Here is a 21,450-nt window from a genome sequence, read left to right on the forward strand (position 1 = left end):
TCTTGAATCTCGTCTGTGGGCTATGCGGCAGTGATTGATGAAGCCTTGAGTACTGGAGAAGTTGTCCCTTTGGCAATCGATGCAGACTAGCTTGACCGTCTGACCGTCGGAGCGCTTGAGCACACAAGGACCAGCCTTCTCCTTGGGCTGAGGGTAGCCGTTGGAGAGAGACTGCAGCTTGTGATGGGACATGCCCCTGCCGGAACGTGGCTTGCTCAGGCTGGCAAAATCGACGATGCTGTTCCTAGTCGTGCGACCTTCCGCCGACGTCCTGCGACCAACAGTCTCCATGACGGGATGCCACTCAGGCTGCATGCCGTCAAACTTGGGATCGGGGATGAGCCACTTGGCGTAGTGACGCGCGTAGGGACCATCGACAACACCAAAAGGCGGAGCCCATTCTGGCACCATCTCACCGGGACGAGGTTGCACAGCGGGGCCTTTGCCGCTGCTGAGAGTGGCCATCTGCTCGGGTGTGGGACAGGTAACGGGATACGGGATGAGGTGGCACCTTCGGAGCTGCTCGAGTGCAACCTGGCACTTGGCCAGCTCCTGGTCAACAAGTCGCAACTCGTCATGCTTCAGCAGAATCTCAAGACCAAACTGGTAGTGAATAGCATCGCGTGCCTTCTCCAGGTCGTTGGCAGCTGGGGCAGTCGGCATCACAATGGACGGCGCGGGCTCGGTCTGAATGATGGTCTCTACTGCGCCGGCCGACAAGGGGGTGACGTCGGCGGCGATGGGGGCATCCATCTTGGTCCGCTTGGTGGCGGGCGGTTCGGTGAGCGTTGCATGAAATCAAAATCGTCACTTGTTTCCAGTCTCCTCTTGGTCGGTCGCACTGGCGTCGATGAAGCAGTCGAGGCCAAGGGGCGGCTGTGCTGCTGGTGAAAGATGTGTTGCGATGCGTCAGAGACTGCATGAGTGAGTGTCGTGTCGAGAGCGTGCTCGCGTTCAGAGCCCAAAAGCGAAACGAGGTGAGCATGCTCTGTGAGCGGGAGACGAACGAGATGGTCGTTCGGGGCGATGTCTGACGCGACGAGGACGCTTCGGTGAATGAGTCGTCCAACGTGTGATGCGGGTGAGATGAAGCGGATTGCGTGTGAGACGGGGTGCAGGGTGAGATGAGTGAGCACCAGGGGGGGAGGGCAGGGAGGCGACGGTGGTGATGGCTGACGTAAACTGTGGGTCTACTGCAGGTTCGGGTGCAGGTCGGTGCAGGCTGGTGCAGGCTGGTGCAGGCTGGGCAGGCGGACCAAAAGGGGGAAGGAGAAGCCTGGTGGGAAGGCAGCAGGTGCGATGATGTGGCCGGAGCTGTAGCGTAGCGTGGCGTGGCGCGGCAGCGGGTCTCTCGAAACCCAAACCCAACGGAAACCCGGATGGCAGGGGTGGCAGGGGCCGAGCTCAAGCTGGGAGCGGGTCGCTGGGAGCCTGGCGTGGGAGGGAGAGGGAGAGTGAGAGTGAGAGGGCCGGGCGAGGTGTCGACAGAGGCCCAGAGAAAGGGGTGGAATGACGGCAGGAGTAAGGAGAGTGTCAAGGACAGTCGCGCAGCGAGAAATCCACGACGACGCGACAGGACCGAGTACTAGTTAAAGTCTCGATGCGACGGGTGAGGGAGGATGCGACAAGAAATGCGCAAAAAGTATTAGAAGTGAGTTGAGTCGCAGAGGCGAGAATAAAAAGAGGAAGAAGTGTCGTCGGTCGGCTGGTGTTGATCTGCTCCAAAGGGCGTCGTCGTCGTGATTGTCGTTGTTTGGGAGGGGTTGGGGAGAAAAGGGAGTGTAGTGAGTTGTGAAGGGGGTAGGTATGGCGAGTTGAAAGGGGAGGCGAGTGAGCGACTTTGTTTGAACGGGGGGGGGACTGAGTGGACAGACAGGACAGACGGGCAGGCAAGATAGCAGCAGCTTGGGAGGGCGCAGGCCTTGGGGTAGGACGGGTTGAGTAGGGTGCGAGGCCCGGGAGCCAGTCGATTTCATGGGAAGTTGGGGCCCACGGGCGCTCCTGAGGTGAGATGCCTTCACTGGGCAGTCGTCGTTGTGGTGGAGGTGTGGTGTGGTCCAGTCGAGCAGGTGGTGTGGGTCCTGCCTGGGTCCTGAGTCCTACGCCCTGAGGTCGTGCCTCTCTTCCCACTCACTCACTACCTGCGATGGCGAATTCCAACCCAATGTGAATGCGACCTGGGGCCAAGGGCTGCAAGGGGGGGAGGGGGGCCCCTAGGGGACGTGTGGGTGGGGAGTCGTCATGGTTGGTCGGCGTATTCCTCCCACTTCGTGATGATGGAGAGACAAGTACGAGCCAGGCTTGCCAGGCTTGTCAGGGAAGAATGGGAAGTAATGTCTTCCGAGAGACAAGTGCACTTCGTCGCCTTCTTGTCTGGCCCGGTTGGTGTATTATGACAGCGAGGCAGCTGCGACTGGTCGAGCTTCCTTCCCCTCCATCAATGATACGGGTAATCTGCGATGCCCTCAACAGTGCACTTTGGCAGGACGTGGCGCATTAGTTCTCAGCGAAGTAGCAGAGTCCAGGCGCAAGCTGGATGCGGAGGAAGCTACCCAAACGAAAAAAAAACCGCCTGGAGATAAATGGTCCCGGCTTCGTTGCCAACCTGCTCGAAATGATGGTGTCGTGCAGATAGCTGCTCCCCTAGCGGTGCCTAGTGGTCTCCATATTCGGCACCAACTACCTGTGCCCGTTCACTCACTGTACAGACGGTAGGCACCCACCTATAGTGCGTACATGGTAGTGAAGTGAGCCAGGAGGCACAACTGGCATCGTGCAGATGTACCCAGCAACTCTTTCCTTCTGCGGCCCCCCTTTCCGGCCCCCTCCTCCAGTGAAGAAGGAACGCAGGAAATGGGCAGCAGGAAGCACACAGGCGCAGACGAACATGGAGAATCGGATCTTCCTTCTGTTGGTCTGACGCAACCCCGTCGTCGTGATTCTACGGCCGATCTCCAGGGTAGCATGAAGCGATGCGATCCATACCGTTTCATGTTTGTCTCTTGTTGTACTGTAAACACAAACTGCCTAGTATACAAAATGCCAATACCTGCGCGTCTTACGTTTGCCCCTCCATGCGCCAACGCGTACTTTCCACTGTATCTGGGGTGCATGGTTGCAAGGGCCATCCGCCCAGGGAAGCAGATGAAAGAAAGGAGAGAGGTAGGGGTCGTTCCGAAGGGGGTGAGGGGCACTGCCTCCTTGCCTTGCAAATGAATGCGGTTGACCATCACATTGCATTGCCAGCCGTAACTCCCTTTTTTCTTCTCACCTCGACAGCTACATCAAGACTTATTGACAAGTGGTGGTGGATAAGGATGAGGAGGTTGCAACCCACTCATCGCGCTCGTCACAGACCGGTTCGAATTAGGACGCGGCCTGGACCAAGGCGAAACTGCGAACGTCCAGATCTTTGCGTCCTGTCACGCTCTTATGGTCCATTCTACGGCTGCTTTTTTCGCCCACCTTGCAACCTATAGTACTGTGCCACCAGATCAACGTCCTACTGAAGGGATCATCGCCTCGCGACGTAAGGCGGCAGGATGACACATGTTGCATCTTCCCAGGTTGCCTCGCCTTAAGCTGTGTGGATTCTGGGCTTGCAGACAGGGATCGTTGCTCGAAACGTGACACATCACCCAGCCCAGAGTAGCAACGCCAGGTCTCGGATGCCCGTCCTCTGATAGCGCGGTACTTCAACACGAGGGTGCAATCCCGAGCTGAAATGAAGGCCGGGGCCTCCGCCTTCCACACGTCTTCGATCCATGGAAGAGACCGGGATCCCTCATTTCATGCCTAATGGTTCGAGAGATGACCTGGCAGATAGCTGACCATCGGCCTCCCTTGCTTGCTTCTGATTCCAGGTGGAAGGAAGCCAGGGCAATGGATTTCAAAAGGCCAAAACCTTCATTTGGCCCCTCAGTGCCTACGGTCGAGGGGCAACACGATCTTGATCTCCTGTACCATGCACGGCGACTTCACCGGCGACCTTGCGCACAACAAGATGATGTTTACCCAATCACACTACCTGGCACCGAGTCAATTCGCGATGTTCATCATTGTGCTTTGACTGCAAGTCGATTATTTGCTGGCTTGTGTCACCATCATGCGGAGCGTGGCTTTATCTGGGAAACCTTCGCAGGCTGCTTGCAGCACGAGTCGCAGCGCCGGGGTCGGAGTGGGATCTCGAAGCTTTCCACGCGGATGGGGCTTCTCGATCCTCGCAACTTATCGTCGATGCTATTGACGTGTCGAAGCGAGTCGAGCCAGGGCTTCGGGTAGCTTCCGTGATCCGCGAAGCTGGTTCTGCGCCGGCCTGAATGTCCAGAGGCCAATCACACTTGCAGCACCAATCCTGGAGCCGCTCACAAAAGCTCGGCTGTGCCGGACAGGCTACTGCAGGCCAAATTGCACGCTATGAACTACAGCTGGTAGGCGGGATGCACATGCCTCTCTGTTCAGCGACACTCGTAAGGTGAGAAAAGGCGTTGTTGTTGTTGAGAAAGCGCTATGGCACAGCACCAAATTACATGGCACTCTCATGGCATTTCCTTTGGGCATCGAAATGCCTTTGGTTGTCAGGATGCATTCCAATCACCCCATTTCCCATTATATGATCGACCGCCAGTGCGAGCTTTGAAGCCCTGGCCCAAGCTCCCTACCCGCGTCAAACAGCCAGAGCGGCGGCCCGAATCTGGACTTCTGGCCTTTGAACGGCGGCTTTCAAGACCGCTCCACATAACCCACCATGGCAGAGAGCCCTTACCTGTTTCGTTCATTGTTTTGTGACGCGACCTCGTCTAGTATGGCGTTACAGCTGCAAACGGAAGAAGTTGGTCATGGGAAAGGAGACGACAGGCGCCAATGATGCCTGGAAGGCAAGTTGGGTTGCACGTCTGATAAGCGTAGGCAGCATCAAGAATGTGGTGGGACCACTGAATATCGGACCTGTTGGGTATGTCGTGGCAGGTCGGGACAATGTTATCTGCCATTGCTGCATTTCCAATCGCGGTCTCCCCTCGGTAGGACTGACTGGCATAGAGCCGCAATGTTACAGTCAACGCCTGTGGATCTGGATTAACTACATTGCAGGACTGAGCGCAACTGTTCGGCTGTGTGCGTCGTTGCGGGCTTGTTAGCCATGCTGGACAGGTGGCGTTGCTGAAAGCAAGCTTCATAGTGCAAAAAAAAACGAAATGAGCAGAGACTTTGTTACCGGTGCGGAGGGCCACATGTCATGTTGGCCACACATTGTAAATCAATCGGGCTGCCCTATATGCAAAGCATCTCCTTAAAGGCACTGTTCCTGGAGCGAGGCATCGCCTGGAAAGGATGGGGGTACGACGTTTATACGACTATCTGCGATAGGTTACTCAATATCTTTGTCTAATGTGTCAGAAGGAAAAAGACACCAACCGGCTTTTTCACGTCTCACGTAAGCAGATGGCACTTCAGGACACGGGAGCCAATCTGGTTCTACGCCAAACAGTCTGACTGGGTGGGATCTTGAGAAGGTGACGGCACCGTTCAGTTCGCTTTCTATACGACTCCTCCGGAGGCCACCCTCGGGTTCGGGTTGGAGACCCACTCTCAAACGACAAAACCGAGCCAGGTACAAGCCATTCCCAGCTATCTAGGCAGTACCAGGCACCGCTTTACAGTTGTTTTAAGCTCATAACCCTCGCTGGACCCGAACCCGCGTATTTCTCTCAAGCATGCCACAGCTTCGTCGCATTCATGTGACGTTAAGGGTATACTTGGTATAATGCTGACTTCAAGACGATCTCACACAAAGTCTCGCAAAGGATGCAAAGACTGCAAGCGTAGAAAGGTCAAGGTAAGTAGCTCACATATACTGAGAGTTGAGATTTACAGGCATCATATCGTGGCCGCATCGTAAGAAGCCTGCGCTGACCAGTATCTCCAGTGCGACGAGACATATCCATCATGTTTTCACTGCACACGTCAGGGCATACCCTGCAGCCTTGCGGGTGGCAATGCTCTCACAGACATCTCCAGTGACACTCGAACGCCCAGGGAACCTCCGTCTGCAGTGGCATCAGTGACGGCCCCCTCCATCACCGATTTCATCCATCTCGACATTGCCCTTGATCCAAGGCTGACTGGGCCCGTGGCGGCGCCATCCCCTTCACCTGGCTGGAACAGTCGGGATCTGGAGCTCATGCATCATTTCACGATATCAACGTGCGACACGTTGACGTCGCGCGAGGACATGCGACACGTCTGGCGGGTCACCGTCCCGCAGGAGGGCTACAAGCACTCGTACGTCATGCACGGCATGCTCGCCGTGGCCGCTGTCCATAAAGCGCAGCTCGTGCCCAGCGAGCGACAGACGTATATTACTCTCGCGGCCTACCACCAGTCGCTCGGCCTCGAAGGTTTTACGCCGCTCATGTTCGACGTCAACCGCGACAACTGGAAACCCATATTCTCATTCGCCAGCATCGTCGTGTTGTATGTGTATCTGCTGCCGGCACGCTCGGAAAACCAGCGGCTTCTGACGCCATTTCCGTCCATATTGGAGCTGTTCAGCTTTGTGCGCGGCATCCAGTCCATCATGCAGAAGTTTGTGCACTACATTCCGCGCACGAGCTTTGCACCGATCATATGGAGCGTCTGGATCACAGATGTAGACGACCCCATGAACCCGTACGTAGCATCCGCTCATGAACCAGCCAGCGGCGGCCAGACTGACTTGTGATAGACACCCACCCCTCGAAAACTCGTGCCTGCCTCGGGATGTATACCCAAGCGCTGAAGCGCCTCGAATCTGCATTTGACACCGGAATGCGGCCAGACTTTAGGGACGATTACCTCAAGGCGATAGACGAGTTGGTGAAGGTCACGCGCCTCTTGGCGCACGCCGGCGTCAGTGTCGAGAGCGGCATGGTCATGTTCTGGCCGTATGTCATTCCGGAGCGGATCATGCTTGACATTGAGGCCTTAAACCCTCACGCTCTCCTGCTCCTGTCCTATTACTGCGTATTTCTCAACATACTAGAGGGCCGCTACTGGTACAGCAGGGGTTGGGCGAAGCCACTGATGGCCGAGATTGATCTTCAGCTGTCACATCACCGAGAGCTGGCGGAGCTGCTCAAGTGGCCAAAGGAGCAGATCATGGTCGATAGGGGCCCTATGTAGACGTGAAGAACACGATTGCGAGGCACGCCAGGCTGTGAGACTGAAACAAACATTCGTCCTCCAAGGTAATGTAGGAGGAGGTTGGCATGTTCTTCCACACAACGGGACCTTTGTCTGGGGGTAAGCACCCACGTCGCAAGGGTCCAAGCTCCACCCGGCGTTTGGTGGTGGGGTTCCAAAAAGTGGCAGGCTTCCTTGCAGACTTTCAATCCCGCATCTTCAAAATCTAGGTACAATTCAAACTCGGCACCCGATCTATACCCTTTCGCTGCTGGTGCAAACACCACGCGGGAACTATCAATTGCTTCAGCTTGCCAGAAGTAAAGAAAAACACACCGAAACAGAGGGCGCACACCGTCCATTGAGCGGAATGGCGAGAACACAAGGCCTCTCGAAGGAGCTCCCACACAGCAGCAAGCGCAAGGCAGCACAACCAGCACAACCACCCAAGCCAGCCAAGAAGCCGAAAACCTCCTCAGACGAAACCCTGGCGGCCAGCAACAGCTGCGCTAAAACCGACAACAGCGGCCCCCGCACCGCAGCAGGGTCGGCCCCCGCGACCGTCCCGCTCTCCGCGGCGCACGTCTCGGTCCTCGCCGACCTCAAGACGAAATACGACATCCTCCCGGCCCTCGTTCTCTCCTCATCCAAGATCCAAAAGCGCGTCGCGTACCTGCTGCGACACCTCCGGAAAGACGACGGCGACCCCCGCCCGCCCGTGGCGCTGCTGCACGCCCGCCCGCACGAGGTGTGCAAGATGCTGACCATTGCCGAATGTCTGAAGCGGAACCTCGCGGCGGAGGCGGAGGCGGGCGCGGGCGGGCAATGGTTCCAATACAACATGCTCTATGCGGTGCCGCTACGGGCAACAAAGGCTGAGGAGGTCGTGGATGAGACGGTGTTTCCCGGCAAGGGGGCGGACGCTGCGTCCGAGGGGAGCGACGACGACGACTTTGAGGTCATGGAGAGCCGGTTCGAGAGGGCGGTTGTGCCGCCCCCATCTACGAGGGTCGCCATGTCTCTGAGCATCTTCCTATCGGCGGTGCCCGTGCCGGAACTCAAGGCGCGAGAAGGCGTGTCGGTGCAATTGCGCGAGTGACGAGACTGAGTTTGTTCGAGGAGGACTCGGCATGTTGCTGTGGCAGAACGGATAGCGGTCGGCCTTTAGGTTCTGATATTTTTATCTTTTTGGGGGGCGTTCAAGGCAAATGTATCACGGGGTGGGCATGTATCAAACATGACGAAATGGAAAGCGTCCTCTTGGAGGGGACCAGTTTTTGCTTCAGCCAGGAAGAGCGACAGGTTGCAACAATGCAACAAACCTGATCATTGAACAACACACCACAACACACGCCGTACAGGTTGACACGATTGTCTGTCGCAAAAACCTTGCTCCTTGCTAATGCATTCTGTCTAATTCAGTGAACTCGTAACATCAATCTTACTGTACACCCCGCCCTCACGCCTGTCCTCCTGCCTCTTCCATTCAAAACCTGACTTCGTCACCATGATCCTGGGGCCCCCGCTTTCGTCTCACACATCCATTGCCTCTTGGAATCCCCTCAACGCTGCCACACCGAGCTACACGACTGCAACTCCACCTGCCTGTCTCTGTCGAGCACTTAGGCTCCGCCGTGGTGCTTGTGCTCGTTGGACGAGTACGTTATCCTCAGCACAAAGTTGACGACGACAGCCAGCAGCAGGATGATGGCCAGGAACGTGGGGCCGAAGCGGTCATCAAAACCAGCCTGCCCACGTACACGGATGGATTTGGCTCGCCAATGATACGTCGCCAGGGCGTAGATCATGGTCAACATTGCGACGCCCGTGAAGAGGAAGGCGCTGATGAAGGCGGGGCGATCGCCAAAGTTCAGCATGCCGATGGCGAGGGCGCCGAGGATGACGGTGAAGTTGAGCCAGGAGAGGAAGGTGCGCTCGTTGGCGAAGAAGACCTTGGGCTCGACACGGGTCGGGAGGGCGATGCGCTTGCCTAGAACAAAGGAAGAGGAAAAGATGTCAGTTGACGATGATGGTAGATACGGCCAAGTGCAGACAAGACGTACCAGGCGCAGTCTGGAGGAGGGGTTGGCTCGACATTCTGGCGAGTGAGTGATCGGGATGCCTATGGCCAAAGGATCGAGGATGTTTTGGGTTTTCAGTTGGCGGGGGTTATGACGATATGTCTACCCCGACGACGTAGTGTTGACGATTTGGCGAAACGTCGAAGCCTAGGGAATCTGTGGATGGCGGTCCGTTTTCTTTTCGATCCTTTTCTCAGTCTCTGTCTTCAGGAGAGCCACGAGAGACGAGTCAATGCCTACGGGATACTGTGGAGGAATTTATTGGAAATAGTCGGCGCTCAATGGGGTGAAAAAGAGAGTCAAAAGTAGTCGCGGGTCTTGGGCAGAGCTTCAAGGCTGGGGAGCTTCCCCGTCCCACTTGGCACTCAATTGGGCGCCTCCTCAAGCTTTCTTGACCTGCTGCAACAGCAACAGACAAGGGCACGTGCAGTCAGCACCCATGATGGTTGGCCAATCGACGAGCACGAGGGCCTCGAGACGGCACTGCTGAGCCGAAGCTTTCCCGCTATCAGGAGACGTCTCGATGATTAAATCATGTGACACATGCCTCTGCTTAGTTAATCCAACCTCATCTCCGGTCACGGTTGCCCCTCGCGCTGCCTTGCAGGGTGGTGGCTGTCCGGGGTTGATGCGACGCGGGATGCCAAACAGAATTAATCTCTGGCCTCACCACAACCACACCACCCTTTTGACCTTCTTTTACCCCTACATACCAACAACACCATCTGGAGCTCCTTCCCCGCAGATTTACGTTCCGCAACCCAACAATCGCCTTTTCTGCGACCCCTCTCGAGCTGTCTTGACCCTGTAGATCACGGAACCATCCTCGTTGTTTACTACCTCATTTCCACACCACCAACAAAATGGCCGCTCAAACTGGACCTACTCCTGTGAGCATCGCCAGCAGATGATCGCACGCCCCACAACTCGTGACTGACCGAGCAACAGCCCATCGCCTTCACTCGCCTGAAGCAGATTGCGACCGATGTATGTTTCCCCCATCACATGGCATGGCGCCAGCAACAAACAACTGACCCCATGAATAGGCCTGCCAGAGTGCCATCGGCAGCGTCGAGTTCTACGATCACGCGCTCACCGCGGAATGGAACTCGTCCATCATTGTACGAGCTGCCAAACGATTTCCCTTCGCTTTGCTTTCCGCTAACAGCGCACTCCCTAGTCCTCCGTCCTGAAGGCCGTCATTTCAGAGTCGACCCCGTCCGGCGCCGCCGCACCGAGCTTCAAGTTCGCGTGCAACTCGACGATCGTGCAGCACCTCGTTCCCACGTCGTCGCTCAACAAGTCCAAGGGCACCGAGGCATCCTCCGAGGAGCCTCACATCTCGACCTCGACCGAGGCAGCACCCACCGCCACCGACGGCAAGCCCCACGTCGGCCGCCGCGGCATGCACTCTTCGACCGGCGCGTTCTGGGACGAGAAGAAGGACGGCATGTGGTCCTACAAATACGACGGCGGCGAGGGCAAGGGCATGGACGTGGTCATCATGCTCATCTGGATCGCCATCTGAGCGCCCTCGCGGCTCGCTGTCTCCGGTCATGCGCGCCAGTTCGTACGCCAGTTCCGGATGACAGGGTAACCGCCGAAAGCACCAGCGCGAGGCCACGTCCCCGCCAAGAGAAGAAAGGGCGGTAGGGGTCTCCCCCGCTGCCGCCCCAGGAGAAGAATGGGCAGCGCATTACGAGCGCCTGCCTGCCGAATGTGGACGATTTGATGAAGCCATGGACAGTCAGCAGATACCCCCTTTTTGAAGAAGCATGGCACAAGGACGGGACAAGATGAGATTGAGCAGGCTCGTGGGAGCTTGTTTGTCTTTCTCTTTTTTTTTGGCCTATGCAATCGAGAGTATACGGCTTTGAATCTATCTCGATCCTAAGGCCATTGATTTCACGGGTGGAAAGGAAAGGGGGGCAGGGGAGGTGGTCTTGCCTTGTCACGACGCTGCTTTTCACATTGTTGTACATCCATCCTAGCCGGGAGTTTGCGAACGTCTAATGAACCACGGATGCTTCTTGTTTACCCCCTCTCTTATGCTACAACCCGTGAGATGCATTGTTCATGCCATGGTTTGGTAACTATGTTCATGCGAGGCCAGGCGCATGAACGCTACAGAGGAATGGGCCCGACCGCGCTCAGCCAGTCTCATGATGCCAGTGATGCATTTGCTCCCCGGAACGGCAGAAAGCTGCATAATCTGCGGACAATTGACTTGCGCCGCGGTGAATTGAAATACTACATATCATTCGCTCACTCTTTCCAGACCAAGTCCAAGCAGGCACCAAGGATGTAAAATCTGACTAGGCGGCACTGTACGTGGGACCAAGGCGATCGTCTCTGAGCCTCACGTCAAGACATCAGCAAAGGATCACACCAGTATCATCGACGTCATACGATGCGCCAAGAGAGAGAGGGTCGCCCGCTCGTCGGTGCGTGTGTGCAGTAGCGCCGCCTTGCACTTTTGCGGTCTTTCAACTCAAGTTCCTACACATGCCACCACCCATGCCACCACCACATACGATTTCTGAATGCGAGCGTTGGATCCTCTCTGATGGAGCAGAGTGTGGATGGGACAAATGCAGTGCACAGCATGGATCCCATGCAATTCCCTGCGCCGAAGGAGTGGATCGACGTCATGGCGGGACCCTGAGATTCTTCGTGTGAGGTCTACTGTACATGTACATGACTAGAAGATCAACACCTAAACGGGTGTTGGTTGGTGACGGAATGGCCTCGAAGCAGAGGATCTGACGCTGATGGAGTGGAGATTTTGCAACTGCGTGTTGTAGGTATCCGGTAGAAACGGTGGCGAAACGGGCAATCGCAATGATCTGATCATAGCAATCAATTTGGCCCTGCAAGATAGAGCAGCGTCAATTATTAGGTCGTGGTGCCATCGAAGCGCTTCCAGCATAGCGATTACCTCGACTTGCTGAGACTTCATAGCCTCGGCCAGGTTCTAGTCGCGGTTCACTCGCCGAACCCCGAACAAAAAAAAAATCAGCAGCCACAAGAAAAAACAAAGGTCACACAATAAATGGCCCCTTCTGGCGTGGTGGTTGTCACACAACACAAGCGGCCGCGCCGTGGCGCCGCTCCCCGCTGGGAGATCGAGCGAGCGACCGTCTTGTCTGCCAGGGCGGAAGCGCTGCAGCATCGACGCTGATCAGGGCACGGGGGGGCCTCAGCTGGTGAGGGCTGGCTAGGCCGAGGGCGTTTCGGCGTTACGAGCAAACGGACGAATCGGCTTGGAAGGACGGTGTCTCGCCTGCGGTGACAGCGACTCGCGACTCGTCTAGCCACGGCTGCTCCGACAGGGCAGCTAGGAATAGACAGATAGAGTGCTGGCCTGCGTGAGGGTGTAAGAAGGTGCGTGGGATGATCTGTCGGTGATGGGTGATGCAGATTGGGTGCATGTTCTGATGCAGCGACTCGTGACAGATGCATCGTTCGTAATTAAGAAGAGATGAGGTCTGCTCGGGAACTCTCCTCGTTTGGTGGCTCGAGGCCAGCCGAGAACTACTCTTCCTTGACATGGGCCGCCGCCAATGAAGCAAGCAAGCGCAGCTCGAAAGCTCGAATACGTTATTGGGTTGGTGTGACTGGTTGCTCGAATGTGACGATAAACAGGTCTCGAGAGGTGTCACCCCACGTTTTGGGTGGTTGCACCACCCACCAGCCGAGGGTGACGCGACTCTGTCCGATGTCCGAGCCTGTTCTTTGGTAGAGTGCCAAACCGCGTCTCTGTATCTGCCTGCATCTACATGCAGTAGGCATTGCAGATATTGAACATATTTTGCTACAGCTTTTGCGACTGACGCGGAAGGATTTCGGACAGACGAAGGGAAACGGTCGGTCTGGGCAGACCGGTTAGCGGTGACTCGGAGGTACCTAGGTCACTCAGAGAACTGGTCGTCCCCTGCCCCTGCCTAAGCGGGCGATATGGGTCCAGCTAGACCCAGACCGTCCACCGTGGCCGACTTGATGCCCACTCACGATCTTTGTCGACGTCAAGAAAGTGGGCTTCGATCTCGTGGCAAGCCACGCCTTGCCTCCCCCGTCGCTCTTGCCCCCCGTTTATCCATGTGGTACCTCCAGGGAAGGCGACACTGGGCCAGCACCAAAGTAGGGGACCATCGTGGAAGTTGTGGTTCAGGGCTGGCTGTCGGTCCCTGGTCCGGTTCATCACACCACCTCCCTCTTCACGACGTACTTTCACCGTTTCTCCCTACCATGTTCACCCTCTGTCCCTCCCCTCTTTCCGCCTTCTCCCGCTCCTGATCTTCCGCCCCGGCGGTCCCTGTGCTAACGAATACTTCATCTCCGTTGATCCTCCGTTAGCTCGTCACTTGTCACTGCCACTGGGATCCCGAATGACGCTTCACCCAAAAAGACAACACCCCACGATTCCCCCCCCCCGCCGTCCTTCCGCCTGATATAAGGCAAGCCCACCTTTCGCCTCTCTCAAGTCCCAGTCCTTATTTAACCCCCCCCTTCTCTCACTACCTTAGTTATCCATGAGCTTGCTAGTGAAGCTACAAGCAGAACACTACGAAACAAACTTCGATTGCACTGACGATCACCTCAAACACTACGACACGAGCCAAAGCGTCACTCTCGCATTGGCCCTAATCTGATTGAACTTGACAAACACCACCGCCACCACCACTTACTACCAATCTCTCCACGCCAGACCTCAGCTGGTGTTCTCTCCCCACGAACATAGAGGGTCGACAGTTCACCGCCACCATGGTCGAAGTCTTTTCCTCGTCGTACGCCAATCATGGCGTCTCTACTATACCCGAGGACTCGCCCATCAACGACGTCTCACGCGTTGCCGCTGCCACCGTCGCCGCCCGCATCCTCATGGGCGCCAGCGTCGCTTCTCGGCCCGAGAATAAGACCATGACACGCGAGGAGCACACGGCCATGATGCACGAGCTCAACAAGAAGCGTGCCGGCTGGCGGACGCCCCGCCGCGGCTGGTCCTCCACCGACTCTCCGGTCACCGAGTCGAGCGTGCCCACACCGCCCGAAACAACGTCTTCCCACACTGGCGACATGTCACATCGAGCTCTTCCCGACCGATCTCTGGCAGCCCAACATGCCGCTGCCAGGAAGCCCGCCGAACACACCACGTCCGCCGAGCAAGCCCAGCGGCCCCGCCCTCCCCTGCCGCCTCCTCGCCGCTCCTACTCCGTTATGGACTACGAGCCGCCTTCGCAGACTCATCGCCTTTCGAGCCGGATGCTCATCACCGATCTGCCTCCCGAACTCCACTACGCCGTCTTTGACTTTCTCGACCCCCTTGACAGCACCTGCCTCGGCCTCGTCAACAAGCAGTTCTACGACATCCACCGCCGCATGCACGGCACCGTCCCCCTGTCCACGCGCCGCGAAGGGCCGAACGACCTGGAATGGGCATGGCGTGGCGCCGGCCCCCTCGTCCACCCCTCCTCCGCACCCCGCATGCCCAAGATTGACGAGCGGGCCGAGTCGTCGTCGTCGTCCCCGACGCCCGCCCCCGCCCCCGTCCAGCGCCAGCCGCACCCCGAGCCGTCCTCGGCCGCCGAGCGCCAGGCGCAGATTCAGGCCCTCGAGCGCCTCCGCGTCAAGGGCCAGGTCTACTGCCGAAAGTGCGGCATCTCGCGTTGCGAGCTGCACCGCCACCTGCGCGACTGGATGGCCTCGGCCGGCCACGGCTACGAGTACTGCTCCGTCAGCGCCAAGTACGGCCCGCCCGCCGCCGACGACGCCAAGGAGTTCTGCCATCTCCGCAGCCCCAAGAAGCCGCACCGCTGCGGCCGGCATACGAGCCGCGGCGGCAGGACGCCACCCGAGCAGAGGTCGTGAGGGGCTCGCGGGTGCGGCTGCTGCCAGGTGCGAGTTTTTGACGATTTGACTTTGTTTAGAGCGAGGCGTTTGCGGGTCGTTACGAGACACGAACACATAACAAACCATTTGATGGGCATATATCTGAGATTTTTTTCACACATGGACTCGTACATTTCAAATGAGAGACGCATATATGCGGTGCATCAAGGTGCAAAGACGAAAGAGCATGAACGCCATTTTCTTGTCGGCATGGATCCAGCAGGATACAGATGAGATGGTTGAGAAACTCGGGAGCATCTATGGAGCGCGGTCCAAGTACACATTGGACGATCACCAGGCGCGGCTGTTTTTTTGGCTTTTCTCACACGCAGACACCAACCACCACAACCTACCCCCCCTTTGCGTTTTTTTTTTTTTGATCTTCCAGGCACAGCACGCGCGGCATTGGCTGTAAGCGAGCATTGGGTTTCGGTTGGGGGAGGGCGCGCGCGGCGTGTGAGTGGACGGGGTGAAGTCTCGGTGTGTGGCTTGCTTACTTGCGTTTCGCTGCATGGCACACGCGGGAGGGGGAATGCATGAGATGCGCGCGTCTCGGGAAAGTCAGGGCCGGGGAGGGGGGACGCCCCGTGAGCTACCACCTGCCAAGAGGAGGTTCGTCTTGAGACATGAATGGAATACCAGATTCTCAATTCAATACCACATGGTTCTGAACACTTACTTTGCGTGACGTAGTGCTGGGAGCCGCCGCCGTCACACAACCTGCCGTATCGCCTTGGTAGGACCATGCATATATACACCATGCTCAAGGCATTATTCAGCCGCTTACTGGATCCATGTCTTAAGTAACACCGTATGTGCAAAAGGCGGATGGGTGAGCACAATTCGGCACGACATCAGGTAGATGCCTCGCTTCCATTCTATTTGCTGGAAGAAGCTATAGAAGAAGCCCGGTCCGCCCAGGCGCATCATATGAAAAGAAACATGTCGCTAGCCCAAAACTCCCATGACGCCGCCAGTCCAGTATTCCTTCCTGGTCCTTATACCAAACGCCGGGCCATGTCTATAGATGCCGAGTCCAACCCAACCGGATCAGAAGGAGAAAGATGCAAAGAAAAAAGAAGAAAAAAGGAGAGCGACATCGCTATAGCTTGTCGGGAATCTTCCACCTAGGCCCATCGCACTCTCCCTTGGCCTTGATCCAGTCTTGGATACCCTGCAGGTGCCACCCACTATGCCACACGTCAGTTGGCTTGTCTATCATGTTGCCCTTGGCCTCGCGCCGGGGGGCCCCCAGTTTGAAGCTACGACCGGTGCAGCAGATACCGTTGTGGTAGCGGTACTGGAAGCAGCGGCGGTCGAGAGGGTTGCGCGCCGCCATCTTCTGCTCAAGCTGCCTGCGCATGCGGCGCGAGCTCGTCTGCTTGTTGAGGCCGCCAGCTTCACCCTGGCCGTCGATCTGGTCAGCGGCAGCAGGGTCGCCTACTGCTTCATTCTCTGCCTCCTCAATAGCGTCTTCGTAGGCTTCCTCGACACCTTCATACTCGCACACTCTTGCACAGGCCGCAAGAGAGGTGTGGGCCTCTGCCTCGATAGAGTTCTTGTCGGCGTCTTTCTTCTCGCGCTTCAGGGTCTTGGGGTCCGCCTTCTTTCGAACGAAGGGGCTTGGATCGATGTAGCAGACGTCCTCCGAGAGATTGTCCCAGTGGGTGCGTGCAGCGACCATCTTGTTCGCAACAAAGGCCTTGTAAAGGTCCTTCATGAGGATGGTGTTCTGCCAACGGTTTTAGTGGGCCAAAACTCTTCACTGACCAAGAGGCCTGGACTTACATTCTTCTTGCGCGTCTGCTCAAACTGCCACATGGCGCTGACCTCCTCCGAGTCCATGTGATGCATGGTCAAAATCGGCTCGCACCAATGCGTGGGCCCGTAAGGCAGAGTGCTAGGCTTCTCTCCATTGAACATGGGGTGCGCGTGTTGCAGCTTGATGCCCTCGTTCTCGAGAATAGCCTTGGCGACCAGCTGATCGCCGCAGCAGTGACTGCGCGCCTTATCATCGTAGAATTCGGGCAATCCAATGACGCCTTCGACAAGGTTACGAACCATGGCGCCGCTGAGGAGATAGCCGCTGCCACCGTGGGCAAAAGGGATGCCCGCAAGCATGGCGCCGCTGCCGATATAAGCAGGCTCCTCGAGGGGGTCGACAACGGGGCTTTTTGTCTGGAGCCAGTAGGCGAGGCTGGGCCAGACAATGTAGGTGTCTGCTTCCGTGAAGAGGTACCACGTTTGGTTGGGGCGCATCTGCCAGGCGCGCTCGATGATGTGAAGAAATTTGTACTTGTCGAGACTCCATGCGGCAGTAGCAGCAGCACCGCGGTAGGTGTTGAGGCAGGACTTTTGGGCGACGGGGCACTCGGCCTGTGTGCGATACAGGTCGAATTCGGGATTGTCGGCCTTGACCTTGTCGGAAACGTCGGCGAGGGCGTCATAGACATGCCACTGGCCGACTTGCTGCTCGCGGTCAGAGAAGAGCAGGAAGTCGGGCAGACATTGAAGGTTGGTCAGGAGCTGTGTGGGCAGCTTGTCGAAGACCTCGGTGGCGCCCGTCTTCATGACCGTGAGGATACCCTGGGTGTCAGGAAAGTCGCGGCAGGGGTTCGTGCCGAAGTCATATTCGCGGACAACGTGATCCTCGGTGCCCTGCTGGTAGAGGGTGTTGTTGTGGGTACGCCCTGCTTGATAGATGGTCTGCAGGCCATCGGTGATGGCCCGCTGCACATGGACAGTCTGCTCTCGGACCTGCGTTTGGTTGTAGAAGCTGAAGATGGCGAGCAGGCCGAGGGTCATGAGAAGCATCGGGCGCCAAGAGCGGCGGGAGTACGGGTTGGAGAGCATCCTCCGGGTCCCGAGTGGTGAGGGGGGTTTGGAGGGGAGGGGCAGGGGTTCGAAGGGCATTGAGAGCCGTGAGGGCCGGGCCCAGTGAGTGTTGGCCGTCAACAAGGGGATCCGGAGTCAGCGTCCAAGTCGTCAGTGTAGAGAGCTATGGGAGGTTGCGTTTGATGGAACTCAAAATGGGCGGTGGTCGGGGAGGGGAAAAGTGATGTTGGCCTGACAGAGGAATGTTCAGATGCAAAAAATGGGCGAAGTCTGACACTAGGTCAACGTGACAAAAGAGAGGGCACGTTGTTTGGGGGTGGTATTCCAAGAAGGTGCAGTTCCTTGATTGGTGACGCGTATGGCAGAGTGCCGCGAGTGGGGATGAGCAGACCGCAACAAGGCACTTAGGGTAGATAGATGGTGGTGGTGGCCCGTTCCTAGTGACGGGATGATTTCTGGATGAATGATGGGTTTCTTGGTGAGGCACGCCAGATGAGGCAAGGTGACGGGATGCAGGATGGGATTCGAGGTGGAGAATCCCCTCAAGCCAAGAGAGCCGCGCAGTCAAGGACCTTAGCTCGATTCGATTCGATGGAAACGGGGGGGAGGGGGGACTCCGGGACCACCGCCAGAAAGCAGCCAGGAGACGGGAACCAGTGTGCGCACTCGAGACGCAAAAGGGACACTAGCAGGCCTGTCGGAGGTTTGTATTGAATAGATGATTTTGCACCTCAGCCAGGAGGAGAAATGAAGCTCAGGGATGAGTGGAAAGAAACGTAGGAGAGAGAAGCAGGAGGAAAAAAAGCCAAAGTCAGGCACGGCAAGGGAAGAGCAGCTCAGCCAACTGCCTAGGTCTAGGTAAGTAAGGTAGGTAGGTAGTCAGGAAAATATCGCGTAGGCCAGGTAGTAAGTAGTGCTACGTAGGTGGAACGAAGAACGTAGGGAAGGTTCGATAATTCGTCCCCTCCAGAACGAGGGACGCGTGAGAGAGAGATAAGAGAGAGGAAAAGGGAGAGATGAGATGGATGAATTGCATTCGTCAGGGCAGCAGCACCGAATCGGGACGAGAAATCCAGCCAGACCGGGCCCCCTTTCTTCCTGTCACAAAAGGGGAATCAAACGAAGAAGAAAAAGAACACAGATTGTCTGTCTGTCCCTGCTCTGCACTCCACCGTTCACTAGGTTTTCACTATCCGCCAATCCATAGCCCACTGTTCGAGTCGAAAGCTCACGGTTCGCTGATCTGCTCCTGCTCTGCACTGACGTAGGCGTAGCCGCCAGGGGGGTGGGCTCCAGCAGCATGTCAAGCTGCTGCAGCATGAGTGAGATGCAGATTGAAGAAGCACCCAATCCCAGCTCGTTACGAGGCGACAGGGGTGTACAGAAGGACAGGTGCCCAGCATGGAACACGAGGCGCAGTAGACGGGGCGGGCGCGGCAGGCGGAGCTTCTTTCTCGATAGTCAGACTCATGGTTTCAAGATGGGCAGATCTGAAAAGTAAGGTATTTTGCCTTGAACATCGGATGTCTGCTGGTTTCTTTCCATACCCACCTTCTCCATGTCCCTAGGTACTCGAGGACGTGGATATGAGGCAGGTCTGCTGGTAGCGCTGGTGTGGCAGAGCTGACAGTCCAGGACGTGCGGAGCCTCCAAACAGTCGCTCTCCCTTAAGTACCTACTAGCCAACCCTCGCATCAGTGATCAAAGGGCCGCCCATAGCCCTCCCCGACTTGAGCTGCCGTCATATCATAGCACGAGACGGCGGAGAAGGGGAGAAAAGAATGGACTCATCTAACACGGCCCTGCTCTCCTTCTTCTCTCCTTTCCAGATCTACGGCACAAGGTGAAGGGAGCCCGCATTCCACACATCTCTCCAACCACCCTTCCCCCCCCTTCGACCTGTCTCCATCCTCCCTCCATCCACCCCTCGAGTCAGTCTGCCTCTTTGATCGCTCGAGCACAATATGGATGAGCGCAGAAAAAGTGCATCCCGTAGACGATCCGAATCTCACCCAAACCAAGATGTGCACAATTCCTGTTCGCTTCAGGCTTGGCTGGGCGCCCCCACACACCCGCCTGCCCACCACCACCGTTTACCTGCCTTGCCAACCTTGTCTTGGAGTGTGCTGGGGAGGGGTGGGGGCCCGCAGTTGCAGAGAGCCGCGCAAGTGTTGCATCATGATGAGATGGCTCTCGTCTCGCGGCTTGCCCGGCGCCCCGGTCGAGCCACGTCGCTCTTTCAGATGGGGCCAGGGGAAATGTATGAATCGTATCAGCGGCATACCGGCCATTGTCCGACTCCGGGGTGGGAGGAGAAGGAGGAGCCTCAACGGGCCGTGGTACACAAGCCATTCGGCTGGAACGTCAAAGTAACCAAAGCCCAGGTGTGGTCCATGGATCAGACGATCGGTCGGCCTTCGTGGCAGCCAGGTGCGGGATGGCCGGCCCAGCGTAAGCAACGAGCCGCAGCCTCATTCCGCCAGCCACTTTCCAGGAATCGCGTCCCGACTTTCTTTCATTTTTCTCGTCTTTGCTTTGTGAAGGTCCGTGTGCACCATTTCGGGCGCCTTTTCATCCATGAAAACCAAATCAAAATTGCATGCCAGTTGCCCAACCGAAAAGAAAACACTTTGCCAACTAAAATTCACAGACCTCCTCAGCCTGTCCAATTCAATCACCCAGTCCTGCCCAGTCCCCCACCCTTTCCAAATGATGAGAACCCTCCCACTCAAGCCCAACACAAGCACCAGCCGTCTTTGCCCATGTACACTATACGCACTAGCAGAATAGAACCAGCCAAGACAAGACAAGATGACCCAAGCACCAATTATCCAGCAAGAAACGAAGAATGAGGAAGCGGAAGAAGAAGAAGAATAGAGAAAAAAGCAAGCATGAAGAAGAACGAGACAAGGTATCAAACACTCCGAACACTGCGCGCTCCTTCCGCAGCATCACAGCTCGTGCGTCCAGACGCCGACAACGCCCATAACGCCGCTTTCCCACCGTGGCGCGCGCTAGCCGTCTCCACCTCATAGCTGTCTCTTCCCGCGGAGGACGCTTTAACTAAATCTGTTGACGAGGTAGAGCGGACGCGTGTGCTTGTCGGGTGCCCGTGCTAGTAGTCTATTTTCCCCTTTACCAACCTGCCGTGCGGGGCTGATGCGGCAGCGTACTGTAAAGGGCTTGAGGCGCGTTACTTCCTCAAAACAGCGTCGTACACGCTGACGAGGCCAGTGATGGCGGCGCCTGTCAGCACGCCCTGCCACCCGCCATAGAGGGCCGAGTTGATGCGGTCTATCGAGTCCGTCTCGACGAGACCGAGCGTCACGCGCTGGCCGAGCACCAGGAACGATGCGAGAGCCTTGATGATGCTGAAAACAAGCGGGTCCACGTTGTAGTCGGGCTCGGCGTTGGCTGCCGAGCGGCCCCGGCGCACCGTCGGCCGGCTTGCGGCGCTCAGATTGTAAAAGTAGCCGAAGATGGA

At 57.0% G+C, this 21,450-nt stretch overlaps 8 protein-coding genes across 8 annotated transcripts in view; 4 read left to right on the forward strand and 4 right to left on the reverse strand.

Moving 5' to 3' along the window:
- The window catches only part of VDBG_00468 (conserved hypothetical protein), a gene marked incomplete at both ends in the record, with an annotated part of 1,756 nt that extends 1,003 nt beyond the window's left edge, over positions 1–753 (reverse strand). The window contains one exon of the mRNA XM_003008741.1: positions 54–753. Within this exon, the coding sequence (XP_003008787.1) occupies positions 54–753 (700 nt within the window). The remainder of the gene's footprint in view (positions 1–53) is intronic.
- A 5,011-nt stretch (positions 754–5,764) lies between these two features.
- On the forward strand, positions 5,765–7,161 carry VDBG_00469 (C6 zinc finger domain-containing protein; the record flags this gene model as incomplete). Its single annotated transcript, XM_003008742.1, has 3 exons — positions 5,765–5,836; positions 5,969–6,669; positions 6,825–7,161. 3 exons carry the CDS (start codon positions 5,765–5,767, stop codon positions 7,159–7,161), a joined length of 1,110 nt encoding a protein of 369 aa, XP_003008788.1.
- A 370-nt stretch (positions 7,162–7,531) lies between these two features.
- Positions 7,532–8,260, forward strand: VDBG_00470 (conserved hypothetical protein; the record flags this gene model as incomplete). The annotated part of the gene is made up of 1 exon (XM_003008743.1): positions 7,532–8,260. The coding sequence occupies one exon, from the start codon at positions 7,532–7,534 to the stop codon at positions 8,258–8,260; it is 729 nt and encodes a 242-aa protein (XP_003008789.1).
- Positions 8,261–8,552: 292 nt separating this feature from the next.
- VDBG_00471 (vacuolar transporter chaperone 1) lies at positions 8,553–9,391 on the reverse strand (the record flags this gene model as incomplete). Its single annotated transcript, XM_003008744.1, has 2 exons — positions 8,553–9,151; positions 9,225–9,391. The coding sequence occupies 2 exons, from the start codon at positions 9,256–9,258 to the stop codon at positions 8,784–8,786; spliced, it is 402 nt and encodes a 133-aa protein (XP_003008790.1).
- Positions 9,392–10,105: 714 nt separating this feature from the next.
- Positions 10,106–10,770, forward strand: VDBG_00472 (conserved hypothetical protein; the record flags this gene model as incomplete). The annotated part of the gene is made up of 4 exons (XM_003008745.1): positions 10,106–10,132; positions 10,191–10,229; positions 10,289–10,363; positions 10,423–10,770. 4 exons carry the CDS (start codon positions 10,106–10,108, stop codon positions 10,768–10,770), a joined length of 489 nt encoding a protein of 162 aa, XP_003008791.1.
- A 3,236-nt stretch (positions 10,771–14,006) lies between these two features.
- Positions 14,007–15,110, forward strand: VDBG_00473 (conserved hypothetical protein; the record flags this gene model as incomplete). Its single annotated transcript, XM_003008746.1, has 1 exon — positions 14,007–15,110. One exon carries the CDS (start codon positions 14,007–14,009, stop codon positions 15,108–15,110), a length of 1,104 nt encoding a protein of 367 aa, XP_003008792.1.
- Positions 15,111–15,988: 878 nt separating this feature from the next.
- VDBG_00474 (conserved hypothetical protein) lies at positions 15,989–17,984 on the reverse strand (the record flags this gene model as incomplete). The annotated part of the gene is made up of 2 exons (XM_003008747.1): positions 15,989–16,863; positions 16,920–17,984. The coding sequence occupies 2 exons, from the start codon at positions 17,982–17,984 to the stop codon at positions 16,234–16,236; spliced, it is 1,695 nt and encodes a 564-aa protein (XP_003008793.1).
- A 3,175-nt stretch (positions 17,985–21,159) lies between these two features.
- The window catches only part of VDBG_00475 (conserved hypothetical protein), a gene marked incomplete at both ends in the record, with an annotated part of 1,400 nt that continues 1,109 nt past the window's right edge, over positions 21,160–21,450 (reverse strand). Inside the window, one exon of the mRNA XM_003008748.1 lies at positions 21,160–21,412. Coding sequence (XP_003008794.1) covers positions 21,160–21,412 — 253 coding nt within the window. The remainder of the gene's footprint in view (positions 21,413–21,450) is intronic.

This window comes from Verticillium alfalfae, genomic scaffold (genome assembly GCF_000150825.1).
Source record: "Verticillium alfalfae VaMs.102 supercont1.1 genomic scaffold, whole genome shotgun sequence".
Classification (NCBI taxonomy): Eukaryota; Fungi; Ascomycota; class Sordariomycetes; order Glomerellales; family Plectosphaerellaceae; genus Verticillium; species Verticillium alfalfae.